We start from the raw sequence: 17,916 nt of genomic DNA, 5'->3' as shown, positions 1-17,916 counted from the left end.
CAGGAGTTTTACAACTGATGACTCTCTGAATTCCTGAGGCTAGAGGTGTTGCCTACACTCAGGCCTTGCTTAGCTGCCCTTGGAAACTGCATTTCTGTTGTAGTCAGTGCCTGGTTATTTGCATGAATGAGCTGGGGTCGAAGTCAAGCAGCTTGCCAGGTTGTTCGTGCCACATGCTGTGGCTGTAGTGTGTGAGGGGCTCTGCTCCATGCTGCACCAACCTCTTGGCACTGGCACTCAGTACACGTCTTGGCACTGGTACACAGTAGACTTTTCTGCCTTGGGTTCAAGGTGGATGGTTTCATTCAGTTCTCCTCTGCCCAAGATCAGAGCATCACCAATGTGTTTCCTTTGATCCAGAGCCACAGACTTGCAGCTGCAAGCAGCTGAGAGCAAAATGTGTCTGTCTGGCACATGGCTTTCTTTTGGAGCCACAGAGTTTTAAACTCAGCTGAATTTTAGCCTTCTGCCTGAAAGAGATGGACTTTGCACTAGACTTTCCATTCTGTTGGAGATGTCTTCTGCAGCCCTCATACAGCCCAGCTGCAATGGGATGTTTTCCTCAGAAGCAACAGAAAAGGCAATACCTGCATCAGAAAAGGTTTTCTGGATCAGTAATTTTCAATGCCTGATTTCCTGGGAGTTCAAAGTCCTCTCAGCCACAGACTCTGCTCATCCTGGACTGCTCTTCTGCCTCCTGCCAGCCTGCTCCTTGCCAGTCACGAGGTGCTGGACAGCCTTCTGAAAAGGAGCAGTAGATGCTGATTTTGTTCTGGTGCTTTGGGGTGTTTCTAAGTGAAAAAAACAACTGGCTGGCCGAGCCCAGAGAGTTGTGGCCAAGGGGGTTAAATCCAGTGGAGTCCCCCAGGGCTCAGTTTTGGGGCCAGTCTTGTTTAACCTCTTCATCCATGACCTGGCTGAGGGGATCAAGTGCACCCTCGGCACGTTTGCAGATGACACCAAATGAAGCAGAAGTGTCAATCTGCTGGAGGGTAGATCCCTGCAGAGGGGTTGGGACAGGCTGGAGCCATGGGCTGAGGCCAATGGCATGAGGTTTAACAAGGCCAAGTGCCAGGTCATGCACTTTGGCCACAACAACCCCCAGCAGCCCTATAGGCTGGGAGAGCAGTGGCTGGAGAGCTGCCTGGTGGAAAGGGACCTGGGGGTGTTGGTGGCCAGCAGCTGAACATGGGCCAGCAGTGTGCCCAGGTGGCCAAGAGGGCCAACAGCATCCTGGCCTGTGTCAGCAGTGGTGTGAGGAGCAGGAGTAGGGAGGTGCTCAAGCCCCTGTACTCAGCACTGGTGAGACCACACCTGGAGTGCTGTGTCCAGTTTTGGTCAGCACAGCACAGGAGGGACACTGAGGTGCTGGAGCGGTGCAGAGAAGGGTGACAAGGCTGGGGAGAGGTCTGACAAACATGGCCTGTGAGGGAACTGGGGGGGTTTAGTCTGGAGAAGAGGAGGCTGAGAGGGGACCTTATTGCCCTCTACAACTATGGAACAGGAGGTTGTGGTGAGGCTGGAGCTGGTCTCTTCTCCCCAGTTACTAATGATAGGACAAGAGGAAATGGCCTCAAGTTGCATAAGGGAGGTTTAGGTTGGATGTTGGGAGGAAGGTCTTCACTGTAGCCTGCAGAAGAGGAGGCTCAGGGGTGACCTTGTTGCTCTCTACCTGCAGGGAGACTGTAGCCAGGTGGGGTTGGGCTCTTCTGCCAGGCACCCAGCAACAGAACAAGGGGACACAGTCTCAAGTTGTGCCAGGGGAGGTCTAGGCTGGATGTGAGGAGGAAGTTGTTGTCAGAGAGAGTGATTGGCATTGGAATGGGCTGCCCAGGGAGGTGGTGGAGTCACCATCCCTGGAGGTGTTTAAAAGGAGAGTGGATGTGGTGCTTGAGGCTATGGTCTGGTGCTGAAGGCTGCTGGCAGGAAGGTTGGACTGGCTGATGCTGGTGCTCCTTTCCAGCCATAGCGATTCAGTGATGAGATGCTGTGCTGAGGGGTTTGGGTTAGTCAAGGACTTGTCAGTGTGAAACTAAGGACTGGACTGGATGAGCTTGAAGGGCTTTGCCAATCTAAGAGACTCTGTGATTCTGTGGAAATATGTCCTACCATTTTCAAAGTGTGTGTGTGAGAAACTGTTTTGAAAGTAGTAATAGGGAGGATCTGCAAGGAAGGGAAAATCAGATTTGCCTTTGGCTTTTGCCTTCATTCTTTTATGTGCCTTGTTACCACTGACAGCCACAAGCTGTGAAACTCTTACATGGCACTCTGAGAGTGGGTTGGGTTTTTGTTTTTACTGATTGTTGGTGATCAGACTGCAGCTTCAGCCAGTGCTGGGTCATGTAGAGCCTCAGGATGAACCATAATGAAGGATTTCCTGCTCCAGGTAGTCAGGTCAAACAGTGAGACATTTCCATGCCAGCCCAGCGCAGCTCCGTGGGTGCAGCAGAGGTTTAGACCATCCCTGTTAGATCAGGTCTCACATTCCCTGTTGTCCCTCTCTAGCACTGGCACCTCAGTGCTGTTACAGCACAGTATGTGTGCTTTTATCCTTGCTTCAGAGCATGGAAGTAGCACTTGAACCCTATGACCAAGGTGTATTTACTGGGAGCACAGAGAACACCACTGAGCAGTGATAACCCCCCCAAGCCCAGGGTTATTCAGCTCAAGAGCTCCTGGCTGTGCTGCAGACCCACTGCACAGCACAGAGAACACCAGTGAGCAGTGATAACCCCCCCAAGCCCAGGTTACTTAGCTCAGGAGCTCCTGGCTGTGCTGCAGACCCACTGCACAGCACAGAGAACACCAGTGAGCAGTGATAACCCCCCCCAAGCCCAGGGTTACTTAGCTCAGGAGCTCCTGGCTGTGCTGCAGACCCACTGCACAGCACAGAGAACACCAGTGAGCAGTGATAACCCCCCCCCCAAGCCCAGGTTACTTAGCTCAGAGCTCCTGGCTGTGCTGCAGACCCACTGCACAGCACAGAGAACACCAGTGAGCAGTGATAACCCCCCCAAAGCCCAGGTTACTTAGCTCAGGAGCTCCTGGCTGTGCTGCAGACCCACTGCACAGCACAGAGAACACCAGTGAGCAGTGATAACCCCCCCCAAGCCCAGGGTTACTTAGCTCAGGAGCTCCTGGCTGTGCTGCAGACCCACTGCACAGCACAGAGAACACCAGTGAGCAGTGATAACCCCCCCCCAAGCCCAGGTTACTTAGCTCAGAGCTCCTGGCTGTGCTGCAGACCCACTGCACAGCACAGAGAACACCAGTGAGCAGTGATAACCCCCCCAAGCCCAGGTTACTTAGCTCAGGAGCTCCTGGCTGTGCTGCAGACCCTCTGCACAGCACCCGCGAGCACAGCTGCTGTTGCAGCAGCAGCCTGGGAAGGTAGCAAGTGTGCTGCTTAGCAAAGCTGTTGATGACCTTTCAGGAGAGCTAATCGAGTTGCTAACTGGCAAAGACAGGCCCCAGGAGAGGCTGTTCCAAGAGGGTCCTGCGGGTGGCTGCTGGCTCTCTGACACCCTTAAGCTGCGGAATGGATGCTGCTTCACTTGCCAGATACAAAGCACGCAATAGCCTGGGGTCAAAACCCGAGACAGAACAAATGCACAAACTGCTGCATCCGGGTAGATTACCTCAATCCCAAGGGATCTCAGCTTGTGCTGCTGAAACCAGGGCAGAGTTTAGGAACTCCAATGGAACGTAAACCATCTCTCTGGAGCATCTGCATGCTGGGAAACTTTGCATCCTTAAGGCAGTGGCAAACGTGAGTGAGGGCAGGTGGGTTTGGTGTTTGATTAATCAGTCCTTTGGGGGTTCCTACACCTCCCCGAAGGGAGGCTGTAGTCAGCTGGAGTTGGGCTCTGCTGCCAGGCAAGCAGCAACAGAACAAGGGGACACAGCCTCAACCTGTGCCAGGGCAGGTCTAGGCTGGATGTGAGGAGGAAGTTGTTGGCAGAGAGAGTGATTGGCATTGGAATGGGCTGCCCGGGGAGGTGGTGGAGTGGCTGTGCCTGGAGGTGTTGAAGCCAAGCCTGGCTGGGGCACTTAGTGCCATGGTCTGGTTGGTTGGGCAGGGCTGGGTGCTAGGTTGGGCTGGATGAGCTTGGAGCTCTCTTCCAACCTGTCTGATTCTATGATTCTCCACTGAAGTCTCCCTCAGCTATTACAGGTGACACTCATTGGCATCAGGCTTCTGACTATCCTCCTGCTGATCTCATACCAGTCCTCACCCTATGTCTAACTCTCAAATCTGACAACCAAGCCCCACTGTGGCTGCTGTAACAGCCTTGGTGCCCCAGAGCAGAGTTGCACATTAATGGGTGGTCGATTATCCATTCTCCAGGGGCAGTGACCCACAGGTGCAATCATACATACTCAGCACTCTTTCCATCCTTTCACTGATTGTGCCTTTCTGCAGGATGTCCTTGGAGAAATGGAATCTGCACTCTAGGGGGGGAAGCAGCCCCCACCAGGGAATAGGATATGTGATGCCAGTGAGGGGCTGCACCTGCTCAGCCAAGTAGAGGGAGGCAGGAAGGGGCAGCGTCTGCCTGGGCGGTGCGAGGCAAGGCGCCTGAGGTGGAGTTGCAAGAAGTCTCAGCTGGTGGCAGCTCCAGGTAAGCACAGCCTATTTAAACACTCTGAGACATTAGTTTTGATTTAGTAGTTGCTCAGACATGCCAGTCTTCACAGCAATGCAAGGTGCTGTCTTTTATTGATCTTTTTTCACAGGATCCCCCCTTTCCTGGAGGAGGGTGGACTGCCAGAGAGCAGTGACACTTTCCTGGTTGGTGTTAAGTAGGCTGAAGCAGCAGTTCCTTTATGCAGGTCCATCATCTAGTTCTGAGCCTGCATCTGCCAGTTCAGGTCTAAGGGGAGGGTAAAACAGCAGCCAATTCTGCTGTGATGCTTTGGGAGTTACCTGCTCCCCCACCCCTCTTATGAAGTCACCCAGACTAGACTCAGCCAGATGGAAGTTAAGGAATGAAGCTTTCTAGTCACAGCTCAGCACAAGATACAAGCAGATAGTTACAATAGCTACAGCTATGGACAGAAATAGACAAGTTAAAAGTGCTACAGAAACGCAGCAGCCCTCCCAGAAACCAGAGTGCCCAGGAGGGGCTCCCAGCCACTTGCTGCTGTGCATGCCTCTGTTCCATCTGAGCCAGCAGCCCCCCGGCAATGCGTGCAGGGCAGTGCTGACACTGATCTCTCTCTCTTAGGGGGCAGATGAGCATTCAAAAGCAGTTCTGATGGTTGTGGTCTGCAGAAGCCCTCACACCCCTGGTGCCATGAGGATGCTACGTGGAGGGCTGCGGTGGCCGAGGGGCATCCCGACACTGCCCAGGCTGTTCCGCCGCAGCCAGAAGGCCTTTGCCACTCTGAACTGCTCCGGTTACGAAGCCATTGGCCGATGTCAGCAGGAGGTGCCTGAGCACTTCAATTTTGCCAGCGAGGTGCTGGACCAGTGGGCTCAGATAGAAAAGGTAGCACTGCTCACCCTGCAGACTCAGTGGGTCTAGCGAAACCCTGCCCCTGGCCCCAGAGTCAGCTCTCAAACCATGGCTGGCTCCAGCAGGAATACACTCCATAGGATCACAGAGTCAGTCAGGGTTGGAAGGGACCACAAGGAGCAGCCAGTTCAACCCCCCTGCCATGGGCACAGACACCCTACCCTAGATCAGACTGGCCAGAGCCTCAGCCAGCCTGGCCTTAAACACCTCCAGCCATGGGGCCTCAACCACCTCCCTGGGCAACCCATTCCAGCCTCTCACCACTCTCCTGCTCAACAACTTCTTCCTCACAGCCACTCTGAACCTACCCACCCCTAGCTTTGCTCCATTCCCCCAGTCCTGTCACTGCCTGAAGCGACTTCCCTAGATCCACGTTAACATAACCTTACACTGCAGAGGCAGGAGGGGCAATCTGCTGTGGCATCAGGGGGTGCTTGGTCTCCGGCTGCAGCTCAGCAGTCTGGGCAGGGCTGGGTTTGTAAGCCTGTAGGTAATGGGTGAGCATTGCAGGTCAGGTAGGTACACAGCCACTGCGAGGTGACTCCTTTAAACACAAGAGGTTTCATCCTTGCCCTAGATCCTGTAGCACTCCCAGATGCCACTGCCTGGAGCACCCCAGGAGCTGTGCAAGGAGTAACAGTGCACTGTGTCCCCTTGCTGGCGCATAGGAACGGCAGGGGCCATCGAACCCAGCCCTCTGGTGGATAAATGGGAAAGGAGATGAAATTCAGTGGAGCTTTGAAGAGCTGAGCTTCCTGTCACGCAAAGTGGCCAATGTGCTCTCGGGGCCGTGCAGCCTGCAGCGAGGAGACCGAGTCCTGGTGATCCTGCCCCGAGTTCCCGAGTGGTGGCTGCTGAACCTGGCGTGCATGCGGACAGGTGAGTCCCACCGCTCCCCGTGCCTCTAGGCTGTGCCAGGGGGTGCTGAGCACTTCATTGCACAGCTGCATCTATATTTGGCTTCATAGCTTCACCATTTGGCAGTCAAAGGGGCTGGCAGGGGTAGTCTGCTATGACTGGGATGGTTTGGGAGTTACCTGCCCCCCATCCCTTAGGAAATCACCCAGACTAGCCTCAGCCAGCTGCAAGTTAAGGAATGAAGCTTTCCAGTCACAGCTCAGCACAAGATGCAAGCAGAGAGTTACAATAGTTACAGCTATGGACAGAAATAGACAAGTTAAAAGTGCTACAGAAACACAGCAGCCCTCCCAGAAACCAGAGTGCCCAGGAGGGGCTCCCAGCCACCCTTCCACCTTCCTCCCACCCCTCCACCTTATCCCAGAGCCTGCCTTATGTGCCAGGTGAGCTGGGAGGATTGGCAAGGGAGGGTAGAAGCAGAAGGATTAGTTGGATTACACAGATCCAGCAGAACAGCAGAAACCCAGGGAGAAAACACAGACACCAAACTCCAACAGACAGACTCTGTCTTACCTGTGTTTGTGTCCTTGCTTTGACACATCTCAGCAAGCCTATGAGTGCAGCAGCCATCACCACTGCTTCCTTTTCACTGCCTAGCGTCTAATTTCTCTCAATAAAATATTCCAATTAGCCTCAAACCAGTACAATGACCAATCAAATTACTGTTGGTTTTTCTCCTGTGGCTTGTGTTGGTCATGTTAAATCAATTTGGTTGTGCTAAATCAATTTGATTTAACTTCAGCAGACTTTGTTTAAGCTGTTAGTGTTTACCGCACCAAAGTTGTGCTTTCTGCTCTCATGCCTGCAGCAAAGGATCTTGCAGAAACAACAGAAGATGTTTTGTACTACACATCTGGGATGACACTGAACAAGGCCAAGGGCAGGGTTCTACACTTTGGCCACAACAACCCCAAGCAGCACTACAGGCTGGGGCCAGAGTGGCTGAGAGCAGCCAGGCAGAGAGGGAGCTGGGGGTGCTGGCAGAGAGGAGCTGCAGAGGAGGCAGCAGTGCCCAGGTGGGCAACAGAGCCAATGGCATCCTGGGCTGGCTCAGGAGCAGTGTGGGCAGCAGGACAAGGGAGGTTCTTCTGGCCCTGTGCTCTGCACTGCTCAGGCCACCCCTTGAGTGCTGTGTCCAGTTCTGGGCTCCTCCATTGCAGAGAGATGTTGAGGTGCTGGAAGGTGTTGAGAGAAGGGCAGCAAGGCTGGGGAGGGGCCTGGAGCACAGCCCTGTGAGGAGAGGCTGAGGGAGCTGGGGGTGTGCAGCCTGCAGCAGAGGAGGCTCAGGGCAGAGCTCATTGCTGTCTACAACTCCCTGCAGGGAGGTTGTAGCCAGGTGGGGTTGGGCTCTGCTGCCAGGCAAGCAGCAACAGAACAAGGGGACACAGTCTCAAGTTGTGCCAGGGCAGGTCTAGGAGGATGTTAGGAGGAAGTTGTTGTCAGAGAGAGTGATTGGCATTGGAATGGGCTGCCCAGGGAGGTGGTGGAGTTGCCATGGCTGGAGGTGTTGAAGCCAAGCCTGGCTGGGGCACTTAGTGCCATGGTCTGGTTGGTTGGGCAGGGCTGGGTGCTAGGTTGGGCTGGCTGAGCTTGGAGCTCTCTTCCCACCTGGTTGATTCTATGATTCCAAGGGGTTGCTTCCCCTTCTCATTTCTGGCTCAAACACTGCTCAAGACACGAGGGCAGTTGGAGGTGGTGGGGGCTGAAGGCGAGGAGGCTGACTGGGCTGCCCTGCCTTGCATGCCAGGTGTCACCATCATCCCGGGGACAGTGCAGCTGACAGCACCAGACATTGCCTACAGGCTGGCAGCTTCCAGGGCCAAGTGCATTGTCACCACCGATGTGCTGGCTCCTGCCGTGGACTCGCTCGTGCCCAAGTGCCAGTTTCTGAAAACAAAGCTGATTGTGTCTGGCAGCAGCAGGGCTGAGTGGCTCAACTTCAGTGACTTGCTCAAGTAAGTGCCTTCTGCTTCAGCTGCATCGTAGCTACCTCCCCTGGAGACTGGCTCCTGTCGCTCAGAGGCCCCTCTGCACTTACAGCCCAGGAAGGAGCCAGGCACCTGTGAGGGGTGGGAGAGGAGGGGATTTGGCCTCTTCTCCATGAAGAAAGGGAATATGTGGGAACAGCCAGATTGCTAAGGGGAAACAAGCACAGTGGGCCCTTGGCTGCTTGTCAAGGGAGGCAAAGGAAACCCAGCCAGTTGGTGTGTTAGCTCTGGGGAGGATTAGCAACGTGTTCATGCAGGGCTGGGGAGGGGGACCTCAGTGGCTTCTTCACCCTGGGTGTCACTGCACAGTGCCACTCTGACAGGCTTCTTCACCCTGGGTGTCACTGCACAGTGCCACTCTGACGGGGCACAAAGTGAGCTGAGTGTCACCAGCCGTTCTTCCATGTCCTCTTTGTTTCAGGGCTGCCCCTTCTGCCCATAGCTGTGTGAAGACAAAAGCCCAGGATCCAATGGCAATCTATTTTACCAGTGGTGCCACAGGCTCTCCCAAAATGGTTGAACACTCCCATGGAAGCATTGGCCTGGGTTCTTTTCTCTGTGGAAGGTAAAGCATTCAGCTAACAATGTCTTTATAGCTCTGAAATGGGAAGCACGTGGAAATGTTCTTGGGAACCCTGTGCTGGGCTGCAGCCAGAGCAGTGTGGGCAGCAGAGCAAGGGAGGGGATGCTGCCCCTTGGCTCTGCTCTCCTCACACCCCACCTGCAGTCCTGGGTGCAGTTCTGGAGCCCCCAGCACAAGCAGGACATGGAAGTGTTGGAGGCAGTGCAGAGGAGGCCACCAAGATGCTGAGAGGGCTGCAGCAGCTTCATTTTAGAAACTACTGAACGTTAGGAGGAAGTTCCTGGCAGAGAGAGTGATTGGCATTGGAATGGGCTACCCAGGGAGGTGGTGGAGTCACCATCCCTGAGGGTGTTGAAACCAAGCCTGGCTGAGGCACTTAGTGCCATGGTCTGGTTGCTTGGGCAGGGCTGGGTGCTAGGCTGGGCTGGCTGAGCTTGGAGCTCTCTTCTGACCTGGTCAATTCTATGATTCTAGTTCCAACCTCCCTGCCAAGGGCAGGAACACCTCACACTAGATCAGGCTGTTCAAAGCCTCACCCAGCTGAGCAGACTACCCCTGAACCTTGTGTTGTTCTATGTTGCTGACACTTCCAGGTGTGCACAGCAAGCAGAGTGACATTGCTGGTTTCTCTTGGCGCAGAAATCTCCATAGCAGAGGCTCTTTGTCATTTTGGATTACAAAAAGCTTGCACTTGTGAGGGTAGCTTGATTTAAAGCCACATTATGCTACAGCCCCTGCTTGTATATCTAACTGATGTTGTGGGGATCACTTTTGCTATTCGCTCTTCTTCCTGCTGTCTGAAGACTGGGGAAGCCCTTTCTGAGTGCTGAAAGGAACTAAACTTGAGTGGAAACTCAAGGAGCAGTGGGAAGGGAAAGACACAGACCAAATCACAGAATGGTTTAGGTTGGAAGGGACCTCAAAGCTCAGCCAGTTCCAAACCCCTGCCATAGGCAGGGACACCTCCCACTAGAACAGGTTGCTCAAGGACTCGTCCAGCCTGGTCCTGCACACCTCCAGGGAGGTTGTGGAGCACAGAATCACCCAAGGTGATCAAAGATCACATTGGGTGATTCTGTGCTCCACAACCTCCCTGGGCAACCTGTGCCAGTGTCTCACCCCCTTCAACATCTCACCCGCAGTGTCTCACCATCCTCATTTATTGAAGCTCTTGTGTTTCTGATCACCCAAACCCCTGACATTCCTCATTTCCACTGCCAGACTCCCTTACAGTGGCCACCTTTTGCCTTCAGCAGATACTGGATGGATCTGACTGCCTCAGACATCATGTGGAACCTGTCGGACACTGCCTGGGTGAAGGCAGCGTTCGGGAGCGTGTTCGGACCCTGGTTCCAGGGCACCTGTGTTTTTGTACATGCCATGCCACACTTTGATTCAGGAGCAGCTTTAGAGGTAAGAACACCACACTCACAACCAACACTGACTCGGATTTCATCTTGTTTTCCACAAAGCTAAGCCTCTTAGGTTCCTGGGATTAGCTGGTGTAAGATGGCGCAACAGGAGGGGGTTTGCTCTTTGAGCAGGAACAGAATACAGGAAGGGTTTTGCAGCAGCACTCCTCTGGGCACAGCTGCTGCCAGTCAGTAGGTGTGACTTAAAAGCTTTCCCCCTCCTATATTTCGCTGTTGCAGTGGGAAATTAGCTGAAATGGATCCTTACATTACACTGCTGTGATCCTTTAGAAAGGCAAGTTGGTACTGGAGAACACCAAAGCTCTGAGATGGGCTTGTTCTGAAATGATTTCAGGCTGCCCAGGGAGGTTGTGGAGCAGAGAATCACAGAATGGGATCAGAGATCTGAAGGGGGCTACAGGAGGGCTGGGGGAGGACTACTGACAAGGTGTTGTAATGACAGGAGGAGGAGGAATGGGTTTGGGCTGGCAGAGGGGAGATTCAAAGTAGATGTTAGGGAAGGGTTCTTTGCAGTGAGGGTGGTGAGACACTGACACAGGTTGCCCAGGGAGGTTGTGGAGCACAGAATCACCCAATGTGATCTTTGATCACATTGGGTGATTCTGTGCTCCACAACCTCCCTGGAGATGTTCAGGATCAGGTTGGATGAGTCCTTGAGCGACCTGTTCGAGTGGGAGCTGTCCCTGCCTATGGCAGGGGGTTGGAACTGGCTGAGCTTTGAGGTCCCTTCCAACCTAAGCCATTCTCTGATTCTATTCTACTTTCAAGCTTCTCAAGCCAACCTGAGTTTCACTCCAATCCAAAGGGAGGAGTGCTGCTCCCACATGGCTCAAAGCAACTGTGTGGAGAAGTGTCTGTTCCTGACCACGTGAGGGGTGTTTGAGGAGTTTCATCCTGTTTCCTTTGCTTTCTTTAATGGTAGCTGCCAGCTTGGGTTTCTTCTTTGTATGTATTCCTTGGCCTTGCAGAAGCATGCTTGCAACCTGCACGGGGCTTCACAGCTCTGCTCAAAGTGACATTTAGCAGCAGAGACTGCTTTGGTATGCCTGGTGTGGCTGCAGTGAAACCTGGTGCATGAGGGAACTTGCCCTTGCTCTTATTTATCATAGACTCAATCAGGCTGGAAGGGACCTCCAAGCTCAGCCAGCCCAACCTAGTACCCAGCCCTGCCCAACCAACCAGACCATGGCACTAAGTGCCCCAGCCAGGCTTGGCTTCAACACCTCCAGCCACAGCCACTCCACCACCTCCCTGGGCAGCCCATTCCAATGCCAATCACTCTCTCTGCCAGGAACTTCCTAACAACATCCAGCCTAGACCTGCCCTGGCACAGCTTGAGACTGTGTCCCCTTCTTCTGGCCCTGGGTGCCTGGCAGCAGAGCCCAACCCCACCTGGCTACAGCCTCCCTGCAGGGAGCTGCAGACAGCAATGAGCTCTGCCCTGAGCCTCCTCTGCTGCAGGCTGCACACCCCCAGCTCCCTCAGCCTCTCCTCACAGGGCTGTGCTCCAGGCCCCTCCCCAGCCTTGCTGCCCTTCACTCCTTGTCCCCCCCACCCCGAGTAGGTTTTCATTGCAGGCAGAACTGAGCTTGAAAAACAAACCAACCACACAAAACAAAACCACAGCAACAAAACAAAGGTAAGGCTTGGCCCTAGCTGAGTGCCTGTGCACAGCTGCTGGTGCTCTGGGTGAGAAATAAAGCTGTGTCAGAAAACAGAAGGCTTTACTCCTCTGGCAAGGCAACCATATCCTTTGTTCCACTCCAGGTAAAAGAGGGTCTATGAATTTGCCAGCCTGAGCCAACCTTTTAATACAGCACTACTCACAGCTCAGCCAGAGCTCTTGGAGCCTTGGCTCAGGCCCTTTGGCAGGGCAGCTGAGGCAACTGCAATGCATCTGAAGATTTGCAACAGTCCTCTTCAGAGCCTGGGAGGCTAAATCAAAGGCTGAAACAGGCAAACCCATCAAAAGAAGGCTGTGGGTTTAGGAGCCTCCATTCTGGGGTGCCTGACTTTGAGGGTCAATGTGGCTTTGTGCTGCTTTGAGGCTAGCTGGAAAACTTTAGTGAGAGAACTTAGATGCTAGGCAGTGAAAAGGAAGCAGTGGTGATGGCTGCTGCACTCATAGGCTTGCTGAGATGTATAAAAGCAAGGACACAAACACAGGTAAGACAGAGTCTGCCTGTTGAAGTTTGGTGTCTGTGTTTTCTCTCTGGGTTTCTGCTGTTCTGCTGGATCTGTGTAACCCAACTAATCCTTCTGCTTCTGCCCTCCCTTGCCAATCCTCCCAGCTCAACCTTGCACAGAAGGCAGACTCTGGGATAAGGTGGAGGGGTGGGAGGAAGGTGGAAGGGTGGTTGGGAGCCCCTCCTGGGCACTCTGGTTTCTGGGAGGGCTGCTGTGTGTCTGTATCACCTTTTACCTTGTGTGTTTCTGTCTGTAGCTGTTAATACTTGTGTATGCAGTGTAAATATCTGCTTGTAAAGTGTGCTAGGCTGTACCTATGGCTTCAGTCCTTAACTTCCAGCCAGCTGAGGCTAGTCTGGGTGATTTCACAGGAGCTGGGGGGAGGGCAGGTAACTCCCAAACCATCACAGGGTTTTACTGAAGTCCCCTGCAAAACTAAGATCACAGCTGCAGGGCCAGGGTTTAATGCCCGTGGCTGGTCCTCGTGTGCAGAGGGAGCAGCAGGACAAATGGATGCAGCAGTGATTTTCCACAGCCAACTCACAGCTCTCCAGCTGATGCCGGGGGCACTGTGACACCTTCCTTGAGCACTGACAATTACTCTGCTTTCTGCGCTGCAATCAATCACATCCTGTCACTCATGTCCTCGGGTGGAACAGAGGGGAAGGGGTTAGCAGCAGCTCTTTCCCCAGTGTGATACTGTTTAAGGCTGTTTTTCATGGTACTTTTCAGACCCTGTGCAGGTATCCAGTGACCACTCTGTGCGGGTCCCCAACTGCCTACCGCATGCTGGTACAGCACGACCTCACCAGGTACTGCCCAGCTCCTGCCCAGCTCCTGCCCAGCTCAGCAGCCGTGGCCATAGCCCCTCAGAGCCACTTCAGCTCTCATGTAGTGGAAGGTCTGTGCTGGAGGCAAGGGCTGTGAGGAGGCAGAGCCTTTTCTGTAGCACCGCAGGGAGGGGTGACAAAATCCACCCCTAAGGCACCTCCACCCTGAGCAAATTCTTCCCTGCAGTGAATAGAGTCATAGAATCATAGCATCATAGAATCACCCAGGTTGGAAGAGAGCTCCAAGCTCACCCTGCCCAACCTAGCACCCAGCCCTGGCCAAGCAACCAGACTATGCCACTAAGTGCCCCAGCCAGGCTTGGCTTCAACACCTCCAGCCACAGCTGCCAGCTGTGCCACGAGCCGCTTGTGGCAGATGGTGCCAAAGGCTTTGCTGTAGTCCAGGCAGGCTCCATCCAGAGCCTGCCCCACGTTCACCAGGCTGGAACCTGATCATAAAAGGAGAGTTTGGTCAGGATAGAGCCCTTGAAGGCTGCACTGAGGCCCCATACCCTGCCTGTGCATCTCTGCAGCTCACTGACTTGGCAGCCCCTGTGCAGCCCCACTCAGAGTCCGAGCTCCAGGCTTTCTCTCAAGCCTAAGCCTACCTCAGGAGAGTCTGACGTGTCCTGAAGGCACAGGGTTGGACGTGCCAGGTGGAGCAGCTGTGTGCCAGGTGTGCTGACAGCAGTGTGCTCTCTCTGAAGGTATGCATTCAAGGCACTGAAGCACTGCCTGACTGCAGGGGAGCCACTCAACCCAGAAGTGCTGGCGCAGTGGGAAAGCCAGACAGGCCTGACCATCTATGAAGGCTACGGCCAAACCGAAACTGTATGTTCAGGTATCCTGTGAAGGGTTACAGCTGAGCTCGCAGGGACTTGGGGCACTTGGGAAGTGTGGAATTGGGCCACCTATCTTTGTCTAAGGAGATGGCATTAGAGTATGTGGCAGTTGCCTGCAGGAGGGTCTGTTGCTTTGCTCAGAACTACAACTTGGTTATGATGCTGCTTCTAAGGCTACCTCAGCTGTAAAATACCTCGGACTTTTTGTCCCAAGACTCTCAGTGCAGTTCACAAGTGGCTTGCACTGATGGAAGACTTAAGCCAGTGCCAACAGTGGGCACTGTACAACAGGAACAGCCTCAGGAGTGACAGTGAACACTGCCTGGGAATGGTCATTTGTCTCTCCCAACAGGGATTTATATGTGCAAATATGAAAGGAATGAAGATCAAGCCAGGCTCCCTGGGAAAGGCAGCTCCCAACTACGATGTTCAGGTATGGTGCTCTGTTTTCTGTCATTGGTTTCACAGAAGCAAAACCCAAGAGAGAACAACACACCAGGCAAGTTTCAGTGCCCCACAGTGGGACTCCCTCCCAAGCCCAGGAGGGGCTCCCAACCACCCTCCCCCCAGGCTTTTGGGCTGAGCTGATGGCCAGCAGCAGGTTAGTTTTAGACCACATTTGGCTGCTGGTTAGTTTTAGATCATGTTTTTAGAATGGGAAGCTACAATCACCCATTTGCCTCTCCTCTTGCAGATTGTGGATGAAACTGGCAGTGTTCTGCCTCCTGGGACAGAAGGGGACATTGCTATCAAAGTGGATGCCAAGAGGCCATTTACTTTTTTCACCCAATACCTGGTAAGCCAAAAGTGAATTTCCAGAGAGCCAGCTCAGCCTGCAGCCTGGCATGGACTTGCACTCAGAGCAGCAGCACCAGAGAGCTGTGCCTCTTCTTGGCCTGCCTTCTGCTCTCTCCCTCGCTCTTTTGCAGACCTACTGTGTCATCGGCACTTCTCTATCTGCCCTTCTGATAAGTTTTCCCCTCTGGAACAAGCACAAGCCCCTAGGTTCTTGAGCCAGGAAACAGGCAGTGACAGATACTCGGTAGCATCCAAAGAGGCAGAACTCATCCCTAAGCTTAGGGCTTCTCAGTGCTTAGAACATTCAATCTGTGCTTGCTCCCCAGGATGATCCAGTGAAAACCGCTTCCACAGTCCGTGGCAACTTCTACATCACTGGAGACAGAGGGAGCATGGATGAGGATGGATACATCTGGTTCATGGGGAGGAGTGATGACGTCATCATCTCCTCTGGGTTGGTACCTGTCAGTTGCCACGCCTGAAGGCAGCCCTGCACCTCTCCCCCGCTCAGCCTTGCCTTTCCCTCCCGCAGCTACCGCATCGGGCCCTTTGAAATCGAGAGTGCCCTGATCGAGCACCCTGCGGTCCTGGAGGCAGCCGCGGTCAGCAGCCCAGACGCCACCCGAGGGGAGGTAAGCAGTGGGCACTCTCCCACTCCTCAAGTGAAAGAGCTTGCACTCAGCTGGCAATATGCAACCTGCTCCATCGTTTCACCCAAAGTGAGGGGAGCGCTGAGGAGGGGACAGCTCCCCCAAGAACGTAAAGGTGACTGGTAAGAACTGCTGTACACTTTGATCTGCTGCCTGGAGAATGACGTTCTTTAACAACATATGCTCACAGAAAAGGCTCTAGGATCCAAGAACCTTAAACCAGTCCTTTACAGGGCCCTTGTCAAGTTTGGAAGCAGAGTCTGCAGCTTCTGTCATGCATTGCTTACCGATGTAAGGCAGGAACAGCCTTTTGCCTTCATGTTAAATCTGCTTATCCAAGAGTGAGGTTTGGTCTGCTGCACAGGTGTGATCCAGTCAGTCTGCAGTGCAGGCAATACTCACTCTCCCTAAATTGCCTCATTTGTTAGGTTGCTCTACTTTAAATAATGTCATTTTCCTTTATTTTCCCTTTGTAGGTGGTAAAAGCTTTTGTGGTCTTGTCTCATTCCTTTAAGTCACAAGATCCAGAGAAACTGGCCTCTGAATTACAAGAGCATGTCAAGAAGGTCACTGCTCCATACAAGTACCCCAGAAAGGTAAGTACACACGAGATAAAAAACCTCAGTTCAAACACAGTAGCAAACACAGCCCAAATATGTGCTGTGCAAGGACAGGCAGGAGTTGAGGGGACATGGAACTGTTAGAGCCAGTCCAGAGGAGGCCACCAAGATGCTCAGAGGGCTGCAGTAGCTCTGCTATGAGGACAGGCTGAGAGAACTGGGGCTCTGCAGCCTGGAGAAGTCTTGGAGGAGACCTTGGAGTGGCCTTCCAGTAGCTGAAAGTGGCTACAGGAAGGCTGGGGAGTGACTACCGACAAGGTCATGTAATGACAGGACAAGGAGGAATGGGTTTAAACTGGCAGAGGGGAGATTTGGACTGGATGCTAGGAAAGGGTTCTTTGCAGTGGGGGTGGTGAGACACTGTCACAGGTTGCCCAGGGGCAAGTGAAGGTGCCCAGACACTGGCACAGGTTGCCCAGAGAGGCTGTGGAGCACAGAAACACTGAATGTGATCTTCAATCACGTTCGGTGTTTCTGTGCTCCACAACCTCTCAAGGTGTTCAAGGCCAGGCTGGATGAGGCCTTGAGCAAACCTGTTCTAGTGGGAGGTGTCCCTGCCTATGGCAGGGGGTTGGAACTGGCTGAGCTTTGAGGTCCCTTCCAACCTAAACCATTCTGTGATTCTATGACTTGTGGATAACAAAAGACACACCGACAGTAAAAGCAGCTAAGTTATTTCTCCAGTCACCAAATCCTTATTTAAAATGTTAGGCCACAGACCTGTGTTGTTCTGGGAAAAAAAAACAACCCCAAAGCTATAAATCCACTCATTTTACTTCCCCCCCCTCCCCACCTTTCTTTTAAATCAGATTGAATTTGTCCAGCAGCTGCCCAAGAATATTGCAGGGAAAATCAGACGGAATGAACTGAGGAAGAAGGAGTGGGGACACGTTTAGCTCTGGCCAGCAAACTGACAAACCTTTCCCTACCAGCTCCATTCCTAACAGAGCTGTTCTATTGCAGCTGTGAGCACCAGCACAGGCTCGCTTTCGCCTGTTAGGCAGTGATTGTACAATAACACACAAGGTGTAAGAACTCCAGCTTGGTCTTAATTGCTTTTTCTCACTTCCCAACGATGCAGGCTGCTTAGCAAGGCACATGCACACACATCCTTCCAGCCACCTCCTGCTTTGCAGCATTACAGCACAAGCAGAAGTGATGCCCAGGTGAAGCAGCACTGTGTCTCTTCTTTGAGACCAGCTATCTTAGCTCACAAGAGGCTCATTCATGAGGAAAGCCTCATGGCATGCAAAGAAGTTCACAGAATGGCCACAGATCTTCCATGCACCCAAATGAAGCACCTTTTTTGTGTGAATCTGGAAAGCCTCAAGATTTAGGAATCAATGTCCACTAAGTGCAAACTATGAACAATCAGAAGTAAAGGGAAGCAAACAGCTTTAAGAGTGCAGCACAGACAGCATCCATGCGTCAGACATAGGCTTGCAAACGGCTGCTCAGCAGCTCCCTCTGAAGAACTCTACATCCTGCTGGCACACAGAGGAGAGAGAAGGAAGACAATAAACCAGGGAAATGCAAACTAGCCAAGAG

At 53.2% G+C, this 17,916-nt stretch overlaps 1 protein-coding gene across 1 annotated transcript; it reads left to right on the top strand.

Annotated features, from left to right (window-relative positions):
- Positions 1–4,184: 4,184 nt before the first annotated feature.
- On the top strand, positions 4,185–17,908 carry LOC135180946 (acyl-coenzyme A synthetase ACSM4, mitochondrial-like). The gene is made up of 14 exons (XM_064153825.1): positions 4,185–4,622; positions 5,229–5,492; positions 6,188–6,398; positions 8,185–8,392; positions 8,847–8,990; positions 10,265–10,421; positions 13,361–13,440; positions 14,166–14,289; positions 14,653–14,733; positions 14,995–15,096; positions 15,425–15,552; positions 15,631–15,730; positions 16,225–16,344; positions 17,178–17,908. Exons 2-14 carry the CDS (start codon positions 5,259–5,261, stop codon positions 17,262–17,264), a joined length of 1,776 nt encoding a protein of 591 aa, XP_064009895.1. The 5' UTR covers positions 4,185–4,622; positions 5,229–5,258; the 3' UTR covers positions 17,265–17,908.
- Positions 17,909–17,916: the final 8 nt, after the last annotated feature.

Source organism: Pogoniulus pusillus, chromosome 13 (genome assembly GCF_015220805.1).
Source record: "Pogoniulus pusillus isolate bPogPus1 chromosome 13, bPogPus1.pri, whole genome shotgun sequence".
Classification (NCBI taxonomy): domain Eukaryota; kingdom Metazoa; phylum Chordata; class Aves; order Piciformes; family Lybiidae; genus Pogoniulus; species Pogoniulus pusillus.
This window is presented reverse-complemented; position numbering and strand designations above follow the sequence as displayed.